A 12995-nucleotide genomic window follows, 5' to 3' on the forward strand; every position below is an offset into this window, starting at 1 on the left:
AAAATTAAATAATACCTAAAATATTTTATATTGCAAAGACTTTTAGTATTTTGGAATCTGTAATTATACCATAATATTCTGTCTTATTAGTTATTAATATTTGTTAATATACAAATCAATATAAAATTATTGAACCTAACTACCAGCCTAACTAGCAACACCTCATTGGTTTGTGTCAATATGTTAGTTGATTTTTAAAATTTGACCCATAGCTATTTAAACAAATTATATTAAGAAAATTAATGTAAGAGAAATTATATGATTATTTGTTAAAGCATTTTCAGAATAGTTTTCCTTCTTATACTAAACAATGATCAAATTTTTGATTAGTCAACCTACATATGGTGTTTTGATAGATTTGAGTATAAATCCCATACAATTTTTTTAAGAGAGAGAGAGTTTTTTAATATTTATTTTTTAGTTTTCAGTGGACACAACATCTTTTATTTTATTTTTATGTGGTGCTGAGGATCGAACCCAGTGCCCCGCACATGCCAGGCGAATGTGCTGCCACTTGAGCCACATTCTCAGCCCCTCATACAATTTTTTATGAAAGATTTTCCAGCTTTATTGAGGTATTGCAGTTCTTAAAGTAATAAAATATTGGCCTACTTTGGGCAATGGGTATCATCATAAAATTAGCATTTGCCTGTTAAGAACAAAAACTGTAGTTTCAGACAATTAGGTTAAAAGTTTTCCTACTTTCTGTGACAAAAAGAAAAACCTATCTGTTGAAAACAATTCTTACCTAAGGAACTCATTTATTCAATAAATTCATATTGAATATCTGTTCTGTGCCAGACATCCATCCTTGTCTTCCAAGAAATATCACAAGGAAGATTCTGCATGTACTCTCTGGCTGGGAACTATAAGATAGCCACATCCACTTTAGGAATCTCCTGTTACTTAGCTCCTATTCCTTGGCTTGTATGGAGAGAGTATGCTAGAAGGACACTGGTAAGAAAGACAAATGTCCACCAATTCCTCACTGGTTAGGTTAGTCTTTCTGGTCTCAGCCTTACCCTTTCAGCTCAATGCCTTCCTCTCCTTTCCTAGAGTTGTCACCTGACCCCACTGGAGATCAGGGTTCAGGTATTGGATGAAGTCAGTTGCACTGTATCTGAAAGCATACTAAAGTTAGTGGGCCATTGTAGATATTTCTAGGATTTACCTATGTTGTTAACATAATGTTTATTATGTTTAATGTATAATGTTAATATGAGATATATGTAGAAGTGAAATATTTCACCTGGAGCATGCTGAATCTGAATTTTAAAATTTTTTTAAAGTTTTATAATGTAGTTGAGATATTAAGGGGCTGGTATCATTCTGACATGTAGCCTTTGCAACTTGACTACACAACTAATAGAAGAGTAACCTAAAACAAACAAACAAAAAATCAGCCTTTAAGTGGATTGCCTGCAAGGTTTTCAAGGTCACCTTGAAGCTTTGACTGATTAGGTGAATTCATTCAAGAATTGGGAAATTCATATTTATGCTCCAAGTATTTTTAATGGGAAAGATTTCACCATATTTGAAAGTAACAGCTGATATTCAATGAGTGAAGTATTCTGTGGATATTTTTGTCTTTTGAATATGATGTTTAGAATCCCAGTATATTTCCAGTATTTTTTGAGAATTGGCGATTAAAAAGGCAGTAGCTTGGGTCTTGATTTTGGATCCCTGAAAATAAACCTATTTGAGAGTTAGAAGGTGGATTTCTGGATATATTTTGAACCTAGTTGTTTCTTCCTTTCCTTTACTACCCCTTCCATGGTCCAGACCTCCAATCTACTTCTTGTGATTGTGGATTTGCTTGGCCTGCTGAGAGTCCTGCTGCCATGCTTCCCTCCCTAAAGTAGATCTCTAAGGGCTTTCTCATAGTTAACCACATCCTCAGACCTCACAGTTCTCACCGTGGCCTGAAGTCCCGAGCAGTGGGGCCCTAGCCTGCCCCTCACCTCCCATCTTGCTCAAATCTTGCTGCTTTGTGGTGACTGGTGCTGGTAGAATATTTCTACCTTTGAGAAGTTTCAATTGTTCTTTCTAGATTACTCTTCCTACAGACATCCCCATGGTCAGCTTCCTCTCTTTATTTCAGTCTCTGATCAAATGTTACCTCCCACAGAGAGTTTTTCTGGCTACCTCTTTAAAAACTGGAAAACTGTCCCCACTCTGATTTTTATTTTGTTGTGGTACTTAGTGATACTTGATGTACTATGTCTGCCACTCAAATATTTGGTGAATGAATTACCAGTGTTATATATTCTGTCCCAAATTAAACATACCTGAAGCATGTATAATTGTCGTATTTTAAAAATGTGAAAAAACATCTGGATAAATTACTGAATGGGTAGATGAACTTGTCTTTTCCACTCCTTTTCCTACTTTTATACCATGACATCTAGAATATTAGGATCTCTTTTACAGCAATGATGAACTTTGGCTGTAGTTAGGTGTATCATCCAGCAGAGGGTGATAGAGTCAGGGTATAGTAAGAACAACTTTGAATCTTCAGTTTTATTTTGCATGAAAAAGTTCAGTTTAGTGGCCATTTTCTTTAATGTAAGGTGGGAGTTGTCCTTCAGTGAAAATAGGCCCTATTTTGTGTAAGATGATGTCCAATCTTTCATTAGTATTTTACTTTAAAATTAAAGAGTTATGGTAGGATGAGAGAAGAATTTTTTTAAAATGCTGTTGGTAGTTTTTAACAGGTAATATAGAATAAGTAAAAGGAATTACCCTTAAAAATGAGTAAATATGAGATTATTTTCCAGTGAACTTCATAGGACAAAATGATAGCTTTAATACAGATCTTTGCTAACTTGCTGTGTTAAAAACTATTAATGCTCTCTTTTTTCTAACATTGAATTTAATGTGAGAGAGATGCCACATGTGTTGGTAGTTGTTCTGCAGTAAATTGTCCATAGCTGTTTCATTACCATGAGGTGGTCATGGAGGCATGTGACAGCATGCCTGACAGGAACAGGAGACTTCTGTGCACTGATATAAATGGCAGTACAAATGGATGTTCTACCCAAACTCTGTACTAGTGCACCATTTTATGCAATGATGGCAGTCTGTTAGACTAATGCATATCTTGTTTTAATGCTTCAGCATATTTAACTTTTATAATAAAAATACTTAACCCGTCCTGGTTACTCCAAAGTTTTTTTTTTTTTTTCCTTTTAACTATACTTATGACTCTGCTTTTGGATGTTGCAGCAGTTTGGCTGGGTTTTTTTCTTATAAGACCAGACATCTGTGGCTACTAATATTCTTAGTCTTTTTAAATTGAACCTTTAATGTGTTCTGAGGCAAAGTGAGTCCATAAGACAAATACTATGAAATGTATAATGTGTAAAACACCAAAACAAAATAGCTTTGTATTCAAAACAACTTTAATAAATGATATTTTATAATGTGGTATAAAAAAAGTGGTTTTCTGTTCTGACCTCATGCTTTGATATAAGAAAAGCCATTAGTTAGTTTTTGTTGATTACCATTCTGATTAAATCAAATGAATCGTACAACTTGATGTACAAAATGTATACATTCATTTTTATAGTTTTGGTGGAAAGGAAAAAGGCAAAACATTTTAATAATAAAAAGCAAACATATAAAGGAACTAAGACAACTTCTTTAAAAAATATACAGTTTCAACATAGTCGTGCAATATATACATTTATATTTTGACTTCATCTGCCAAAATGAATCAAGTACATATTATACTTTTTATATTTACATAATGGCTACATTTTTATTTAAAATTCAAAAAAGTAATTAACATTTTTATTTATTTCAAACTTTAGCCCCTTTCTTATCTTTCACCTCTAGATGTTTTAATTTTTCAAATTGATTCAAATGAATAGTCCTGAATGTATTATATTGGGTATAATACTATAATTGTTTAATGTATACAAATTTAAATATTAAGGAGGAATCAGAAAGCTCAGTTTAAGTAATCTATAATCACTTGTGTAATTATAATAAATTTCTTTGTTTTATTTTCTTTTCACAGTTAATAGATATCTTTCACTATTTTTATAAAAATAACACTTCTAGCTGGAAAGATTTCTGTCCAGTTAGGAGTTCTCAGTTTACAGCTAAAATGAGTAAAGTACATTTTAAATCTCAATGAAGTTTCTTCTTTAAGCTATTTTACTATGTTACTGTTTTATAAAGCTTATGTGGCAGCCAAGCATGAAACTCTGTTTTCATGACACTCTATACACCTGTCTATGTACCATTTATGAAATGGAAATTTTAACCGGACATCTTTTAAGCCTATACTTTACTTACTTTTAAAGCAAAAGTGTGGTTGAATGGAACACACAACTTCTATTTTTCTCCCTTAATTTCTTGGATGAATACTCAGTTTGTTTAGAAGTGCTTGAGAAATTCACTCCTCCTGGGAGACATTGGGCAATGTCTGGAAACATTTTATGATTGTCATGGCTGTGCCTGGAGGATGCTACCTGGCACCTAGTATATAGAGGCCAAGGATACTGCTAAACATCCTACAAGACATAGAACAGCCCACCACCTCACTCCCATGAAAACCATCTGGCCCCAAACAATAGTATTAAGGTTGAAAACCATGCCCTAGAGTGATATATGCGGAGACAAGTGGCTAATTTTTAGTTGGTAATCTACCAATTCCATGGAGACTGTAATCCAGGCTGGTTACCTAAGCCAAGGCTAGTTAGAGCTCTCAAGCTCAATATGTGATACCACCTTAGCTTACCCTTATCTAAGGAAGGTGAGGTGAGTGAAATCAAAGGAATGATGTGCCATTGTTCTTTGTAAATCACATTGAAAAAAATAGTATGCATATATGCAGTAGTTACATGGTTTGTTAAATACTCCTTGTCAGCCTAAGGACTAGTTCCTCCATTTTTTTTTTTTAATAAAAAATTGGTTGGAATGAAACAGTCCTCACAGCTGTTAAAAGAATCAGATGCTATGGCATGCTTCACTAGAGAAAACCATGCTGTTTTTGCTATAAACCCCTGACATTTTATGGCTAAATATTTTTTCTTGTTTGTTTTACTTTGTCAAATACAAAGTAAGTCATTAAGTAGTCCAGAGCTATCTCTGGCCAGGTCAGTAAGGCAACCAAGGCCACCATATGCACAAGGGCAAATTCCTGTTTTCCTTTGACATCTCCTCCAAGTCAAATTCATGGAAGATTGTCTATTTGTATTGTAGGAAGTCTGGATCATATAGTTTTAAAATCTGAAGCATCACTGCTGAGCTCCAGCCCAGTCTTCCAATTTTATAATGAGGACACTGAAGTCATAGAGGTTGAAGACTTGTCCAAAGCATTGGGCATGTAATGGTCCCCACTGCTCTTGCCTATGCTTTTTCATCCAAGTCTTCGAAGTCTAGAGAATATGCAGGCTCAGAAATGGAGAAAAAAGGGAACAAAAGGTAGAAAAGGGTGGGCTTCCTCAAAGAGTGGTCCATTTACAGTGTAATGACAGAGTAATTATCAATATGCAGATTATCGGACCTCATTCCAATCTGATCAAATAAGAACCTCAGAAATTGGGGCTTAATAATCAATATTTTGAACAAGGTTGCCTATGTGAAGATGACTCTTGTAGAAACAAGACAAGCACAGAGGATGCACCTTCTAGTATGGTCATTTCCAATGCCTCTATGATTTCTTGCAAATTCCCAAAATGTTGTTTTACTCTACCTTGTTTATACTGCCTGAAATTCCAACATTTAGAAATTTACTCAAGACTATTTTTCTTTCTTACTTAGCAATAAGCAAAAATAGTTCCCTGACGTTGAGGTTGTTCAGAAATTCACACAGATGTGTAAACTAAACAAATGACTTTTTCTTCTTAACATGTGGTATGGAGCAGCTATCCAGGGCATGGGACATTTGGATGAAGGGTGAAGTAAGATGGATAACAGCAATGGAAGAGGAAAGCAGCTGCAGGGGACCCGTACCAGACTGGCAATCAGAGGGTGGGGGAATGTTTTAGAAAGGGGGGAGGAAGGATGCTAAAGAAATTGCTCCTTTTTCAAAAATTCACTAGGTACTAACTGTTGTGCATCTTAAAAGAAAGGACATTTCCTCCTTCCTTTGGCACAGGCTGGGCCTCCATCAGACAACAGTGTTACCAAACATTTGTTATTAAAAAAAAAAAAAAGAAAAGAGGATGGAAGCCCAGTACCCACAATGCAACACTTCAATATAAAAAGTGAAAGACAAATTCCAAGTCTGAAACGTGGAACTGGTGAGGTAAGCGTCATCTCCAGAGGCACTGTCAGGACCACTGCTCTCTAAGAGGATCAAGACCCCAGGACTACAGCTGGAGCTTGATGGACAGTTCCCCATGTCCCTCATATGCTCACACCATCCAGCCCAGGTTCAAACTTGGTCATTTTAATGTTTGTTTTTACAATTTAATAAATAATTCTTTTAATGATTGCAGAAAAGAAATTTGTAATATAATCATTTATATAAACAAAGTTTTGTGCCTTGGCCTTTACACTGTTCCCTTCTCCAATTTAAGTGGAGATATTCTTTGTAGGAGGTATATTCTAAGCTTTTAGTTATTCAGCCATGTTTTGACAATTAAAGTGAGACAGGATTCTGAAGAGGCAGCTGGAGTCTGAGACTGGAAAGAACCAATGGCATATTTTACTGAGTTTATAAGTAAAATTATCACTTAAAAGTATCTTCTCTGGCAACTTTGGATGAGCAGCATAAATTGAAAAACAATGTGTTAGCTTTTTTGCCCTCTTGTTAACATGATAATTTCACACACACACACACACACACACACACACACACACACGGAAGTACCTAATATAATATATATTATATATAATATGTATAATATACAGTACTATACATTATATAATAATATACAAAATTACATGTGATATATAGATAATATATAATTATTATATATGATATAATCTTTGTATAATATATAATTATATATAATATATATACTGGGTACTTCCATTTTTAGAGTTGCTACTTAAATCAATCATTTTAAAGATAGCATTCCCCATCCCCCAAATTCTGAGAAAATATTAGAATTTATTTAAGACTTGTCATGTCTGGAAGCATTTCATCATCTTTGTGACATATACACATTAGAATGTAAACCCTGGACCAGCCAGTTTAAAGATTGCTTTTTTCTTCCATGTAGAAAATAAGTTTTTTACCCTTTATATCCCAAGCCCCCACCCACAATTTTTTCCTTCCAAACTGACCAGCAGCTTCTCTTCAAATATCAAGCTAGTTCACCTATTAAATATTAAGAAACTCGGACTTAAGAAGAACCCCATTCACCATCACAGAAAACCCCAGCTGGGATGCTGCCAGTTCCCACTACAGAAGCATCTGCTGAGTGGTTCAGCTGTTGAATTCTGTGGTCTCATCAATCTCATCTGGATTTTTGGCCATTTTTTCATATTTTCTTTTGAAGAAGCCAAGCTGTAAAGGCGACAAAATAAAAATGTTACCATTCCTTGGGTATGATCATTATCCTGACTTGAATATTATACCATGAATATCCCATATAGTAACATTACACTGTACCCAATGAACATGCACAAGTAAAAAAATAATTTTCCCACCCATGGCTTATTTGGAATGGTACTTTTGGCCCCTAAGCTGCCCACTTCCTCTGAGGCACCTCTGGGAGTCCCCAAGGCTCTGGAGAGTGAAAGTGTGGAAAGCGTATTGCTGATTTGGTATCTCCCACCCCTTTAGTGAGGAAATTTAGTTCTAGACAGTTCAATTGAATTGTATAAAGTTAAATTTATCAGAGTAGACTTATTGAAGCTGAACAAAATTTCAGCACTCTGAATGAATGGAAGTTAAAAAAAAATAAGATCAGAGTTTTCAAAGACAGAGTGAGAAACTGTAAACAGCCTTGCATCTTTTCCCCATGACAGAGGCAGTGCCATATAATGCTTAAAGTTGCTATTTTGTAAGGAAATTCAAGACAAAGCTTTAAGAGTCCTGTATTTTAACATATGATTTTTTTTTTTTTTTTTTTTTTTACCTTCCACAAAACAGCAACCAGGGCCAACAGCAAAAGGATTCCGGCAATTATACTTCCTACTATAACTCCTGTGGGTACTTCAGCTTTCTCGTCAGGTTTTGTTATCATAAGGGGGATCTGTAAATACATGTTCACAATTGAGTATCCAATTTTAACATTGAAAACAGGGAGATGGTCTAGTTCAATTCTGTAATCCTGTAAATGAAGGTCTTCAGCTTTAGAAGTGACATGATGACATTCCTCAAGCAGTGTGTAGACAGTTTTTAGAGAAAAATCTGCAAAATCCAAATTATTCTAGTTTCTCTTTTTTGATTGCTTCAGTATTTTATGGTTGCATAATGCATGACAATCTCAGATCTCTTAATGATTTATGAAATCAGAATTTCAGTTTCATTTAGTTTTCATTCCCACCAACTGAAAGCAGCCTTGAGCTAGGGAGTCAGAGAACGATCCATTGAGCTTTCCTGATTCAACAACAAGAAGTTGGCATCAGGTTTTTAAACTAATTGATTTCTCTTAAATCTCAGTCAAGGTTGGTGTCAGTTGTTGGAAGACTAGATATAATACCTCAGGGCTCAAGGTGACCTTGTAGTGATGAAATTGTCCTTGAGGGCATTTATGACTCTTTATGACCATTTTCCTGGCAATCTTTGTCATACTGCATGGGAACAGCTGTCCTAAGAGTTTTATTGTGACACTTCATATTCTACTTCCTTTTAATTTTTTAATGGGTGAAAGAATCAGCAAATTCCTTCACAAAATATCCTTAGCTATGTTTTAGAGCAAAATAAAGGGGTATTATCTATTTACATCACAATATTAAGTTAAGGTGGCAGATGAGCTAGCTGCTCCTTGTCATGCAACTTAGGGGTTGGGCTAAACTGGAAACTGGCCTTGGTGACTGTATTTCTCCTCATTTGTGTCTTCAAAAGCTAAAATCAGGGTTCTTATTTTCACAAATTTATGAATAAAGTACCTAAAAATTCATATAGTACACAGCATAATCACAGTCATATGCCTAGTTCTCTATTCGATAGTTCCCTAACCTGGGGCCCATGGATCTCTATTGACCCATGAGTGCAAAGCTGTGCATATTAGATTTTTATGTGGCCTGGGATTTAAATAAATATAATAGTCACTTAGTTACCTAGAGGGATGTGTTGATTTATTATTTGGGCTTAAAACATTATTTCAAAATTATCCCATTATTGTTTGGATTCAAGAAAACTTTCGTAGACACAAGTAAAAGTTGATCTCTGTTACTTATTAGTGCTGCTGGGAGGAAACCAAGAAAGGAGAAACTAATACATTCATGAAAATTGTTAATTTAAATTTTCAATTAATATGCTTAAGTCTGCTTTCTAAAAAACAAAGACTTCAGCAGAGTTTTACATATTGTTTGAACACTGCATTTTTCTAAAGTGAACTTTTAAGAAAAATCTATAGCTCTTTTCCCCTAGGCTAAGTTCATAGCAGTCTGAATCTGAAGTCTGCATTTCCTTTGGCTCTGTTTCTAATTTTCCATGCCTGGCCTCTGAAAAGAAGGTGTGGACTTTCACTGAAGTTCCTAAGTCAGTGGCAAAAAAGCATCCTCTATTGTGTGGAATCATTTCCCCTGGGACAAGAGTGCCACAGCAGTGTTGTGAGCTCTATCTCAGGCATTGAGAGGCCCAGAGTTCATGGGCCATTGTTTTTTTCACCAGTCTGTGGGCTGAAGCAAATGGACCCAGGCCAACTGTCCAGCTGCCTTGGGGGCAAAGTTGTGATCTGGCTTCTAACTCCTAACAAAAGCTTTGGGAAGAAAATGCTCAGGGTTCTGCCAGAAGATTAGCTGGGCATAAAAGTCCTACTATATCTAAAAATGGCATATGCTAACCAGAGTTTCAGTGCAGAGGAGAGTTATCCATGCCAGCTCTTGGAACAGAGAATCCTTGTTTTCTGTGGAAATGCATTTCTCTGAAGAATCATTTTTGTCAAGGGGAGCATTTATAGTTTTCTAGAATGTAAGACTATGAATGGACATGCCACACAGTGACAGTGTCTGGTTGTATTACATACTATTTTAAAAAGTCTTCTAATAAATACCTTATTTAGTAGCTATGTTTCAACAGTTCTCTATAAGAAGTATTCCCAAATACAATTTATGATTTAATAAGCATGACTTGGATTATATGACCTAAGGTCTAGATGGTTTTGTGTAAACATAGGAGAAAGGAAAACTAGTGTTGCTGACGTGGGCATGGAGAAGGATAGCTTGATATCCCAAACAAGATGAGCTCCCATGTTGTGCCTTTCTGTGGATCATCACTTCTAGGAAACCCAGCCTTGCCAACATGGGCATCTGGAGGAGGAAATGTATATCTCTGAAATTTAGCAAACACCTTTGCTAAAGCTCAACATAATAATCATCAGACTCTCAGAGTTTCAGTAAGATACCTCCATATGCACATGGATAAGAAGAATGAATATTCTGCATTTTTAGAAATAGGTTGCCAATCATGGGAAGGGATGTGGTGCTTACCGTGACAGTGTTTTCTTCGATCACATATATCTGAGGGTTATGGGTGTCAATTTCTGCAGCTGCTGTTAGCTGTACTGTCTGGAAAGTTGACTGGAAAATAGAAAAAGAAAAATATTTTATCCTAAAAGCAGTAAATGCAGAAAACTTGGCATGTTTATTATTTGTTTATTTGCCAGTAGAAAGTGACAAGAGCGAATGTCAATTATGAAGACTCAAGAATGTTTGTGTGCTTGAATGGGCCTTATGTAATCCCATAATGGGCCTTATGGGATTGCTCATTAGGAGTTGGTGGGCAACTTTGCAAATGTTGGTTGATTGGGCCCTGCCACCACAAATTAAACCCAATCATGGTGAGTGGGACCAGACAGGAGCCAGTTAAAACATCTCCCTGTGTGATTTGAACATGAAAATGGTTGAAAAACCAGGATTTACAATACATGTTTTTAATATGTCAAGAAATAAAGTTAATGAAAATTAATAAAAAATTAATGAAATTTGGGACATGAGAGAAAATTACAAATAGTCTTTTTATGTATGTACCTGAGCAAGTCACATAATGGAATGAAAAGCCAACATTTATAAGAGAAGACAATTTTCCTTTTGGGTGCACCTGTAAAATAATGCTGTCTCAAAGTACACTTGAACTTAACCATGCATGTCAGTAGCAGATAACTTGATCCTTTGGCATATTACATAACGTAAGGAACAGTTTCAGGTTTTATAATCTAAGTGTTTCTATCAAACAATACTGGATATTAAGTAGGCATATAGGAAGGACATATATTTTATGCTCAAGTTACTAGAAACTTCCTTTTATGAAATAAATAACTTTATATTCAATCTCCAATCTAGTCGAACAAAAATTTATTCTTCATTAGAAATGTTATTGATGTGTTCTCACTATACTGCAAAATTTGGGCCTGACACTTCATATGAAATAGAGTACAATGCTCAGATTTTAGAGCTGTTTTCACATGCTCTGGCTACTAGGACTCAGTTTTTCTGGTTACTAGGGCACAAGATTCAACATACTCCATGAGGTAATTTGTTAAACTATCTCTAGGAGCCAGAAAGAGGGAACATAATTCCAAAAAGTGAGCAATTTATTTCCTTTCCACTGGCTCGGTCTTTAGTTCTTCTTAATTTTCTCAAGATGGAAGATTGCATCAGAAGTTAATCCTGATCACTGGTCTCTTAAACATATGTTATAGGGGAAACATTGAGTATTAATAATGGTTTACGTAAAAAAAAAAAGTAGCAGTTAAGTGAATGCTAGTTGAATAGTCGCTGTGAAGCAGAAATAATTTTTCTTGCAACTCTGAGATATCTGCATTTTCAAAGCAGGCCCCTCTTACAGGAACACAATTTCCTGGAAGAGTAACAACTACAAGCAGGCACACTTGCACATCTGTGAAAGGGAAGCAGCATACCTGCCAGCAAGCATTAAGGCCTTTTCTTACAATGGCGGCCTGTGCTCCCATCAGCTTGGAAGCCTGAGCAACCACTTCATGACAAATTACTTGACATGTAAAGTTGACTTGCACTATATCAGGAAAACAAGGTGGCAAGACAAGGCAGTGCGTTAATGTGCTCTAATAGAGGAAATGAGATCTACATTTCAGACTGGATCTCTCAGGTGGCCTGAGAGACATGCACTTTGCTGTTGAAATAGCTGAAAACAGGGTACAGAATAAATATTTGACCTTTCATGAAAGAGGGATACGAGTGGGAATTGACATAGAATACCTCTCCAGGGGATTTTCTCAGTTCAGCCATCATAACCATGTTGCAGGAGAATAAATAATATACTTTCTAAGAAATTTGCTCACAGAAGTGAAACTACTGTTTCTGAAAACTGTTGGGAAGGTGCTTAAACAAAACAAAACAAAACAAAACCTCATAGTTAAAATGGTGTAGCTTTAAACAAACTCAAGAAAAACCAAACACTTTTTACAGTACTGGCGTGACTGCATTTGGATGTCCAAAAGTCACTTTTCCTTCCCAGTTGGCAAGGTTTGCTTTGAAACATCTGTTCCTCAAATCCAAGGAGCCAAGGACCTACTGGTAAACTGAGCATCATACTGCCCCAGCTAGAAGGTGGTGCAGCTAACAGCTTATGTTGCATCTCAGGGGACTTAGAATTGTCCCAAGGGCTTTGAAGCAAATGCAGATAACAAGAAAACACATAAGAGCAAGCAAAAAGAAAATCAAACTCCTCATTTCCCCACTCCCCAATTCTGTATTTTCCCGAACATTTCAGTATTCCTTTTTATATTATGTCTCTGTACGAAAATATTTGCTTATATTTGATTCCAGACACAAGTTAGAAGAGCTCAGTTGTCTAATCTTTTACACAAAACTCCACATCAGGAAGTGGGGATTATTGAAGAGTCCATGACAGGATGAAAAAAACAGAGAGTGGAGTCTGGTTG

At 35.7% G+C, this 12995-nt stretch overlaps 1 protein-coding gene across 1 annotated transcript in view; it reads right to left on the reverse strand.

Annotated features, from left to right (window-relative positions):
• Positions 1 to 3383: 3383 nt before the first annotated feature.
• Positions 3384 to 12995, reverse strand: part of Itga2 (integrin subunit alpha 2) — a 100829-nt gene continuing 91217 nt past the window's right edge. The window contains exons 28-30 of the mRNA XM_005319646.4: positions 10564 to 10653; positions 8043 to 8159; positions 3384 to 7468 (exon numbers count right to left, since the gene is read on the reverse strand). Of these exons, the coding sequence (XP_005319703.2) occupies positions 7388 to 7468; positions 8043 to 8159; positions 10564 to 10653 (288 nt within the window). The 3' untranslated portion in view covers positions 3384 to 7387. The remainder of the gene's footprint in view (positions 7469 to 8042; positions 8160 to 10563; positions 10654 to 12995) is intronic.

This window comes from Ictidomys tridecemlineatus, chromosome 1 (assembly GCF_052094955.1).
Source record: "Ictidomys tridecemlineatus isolate mIctTri1 chromosome 1, mIctTri1.hap1, whole genome shotgun sequence".
Taxonomy (NCBI): domain Eukaryota; kingdom Metazoa; phylum Chordata; class Mammalia; order Rodentia; family Sciuridae; genus Ictidomys; species Ictidomys tridecemlineatus.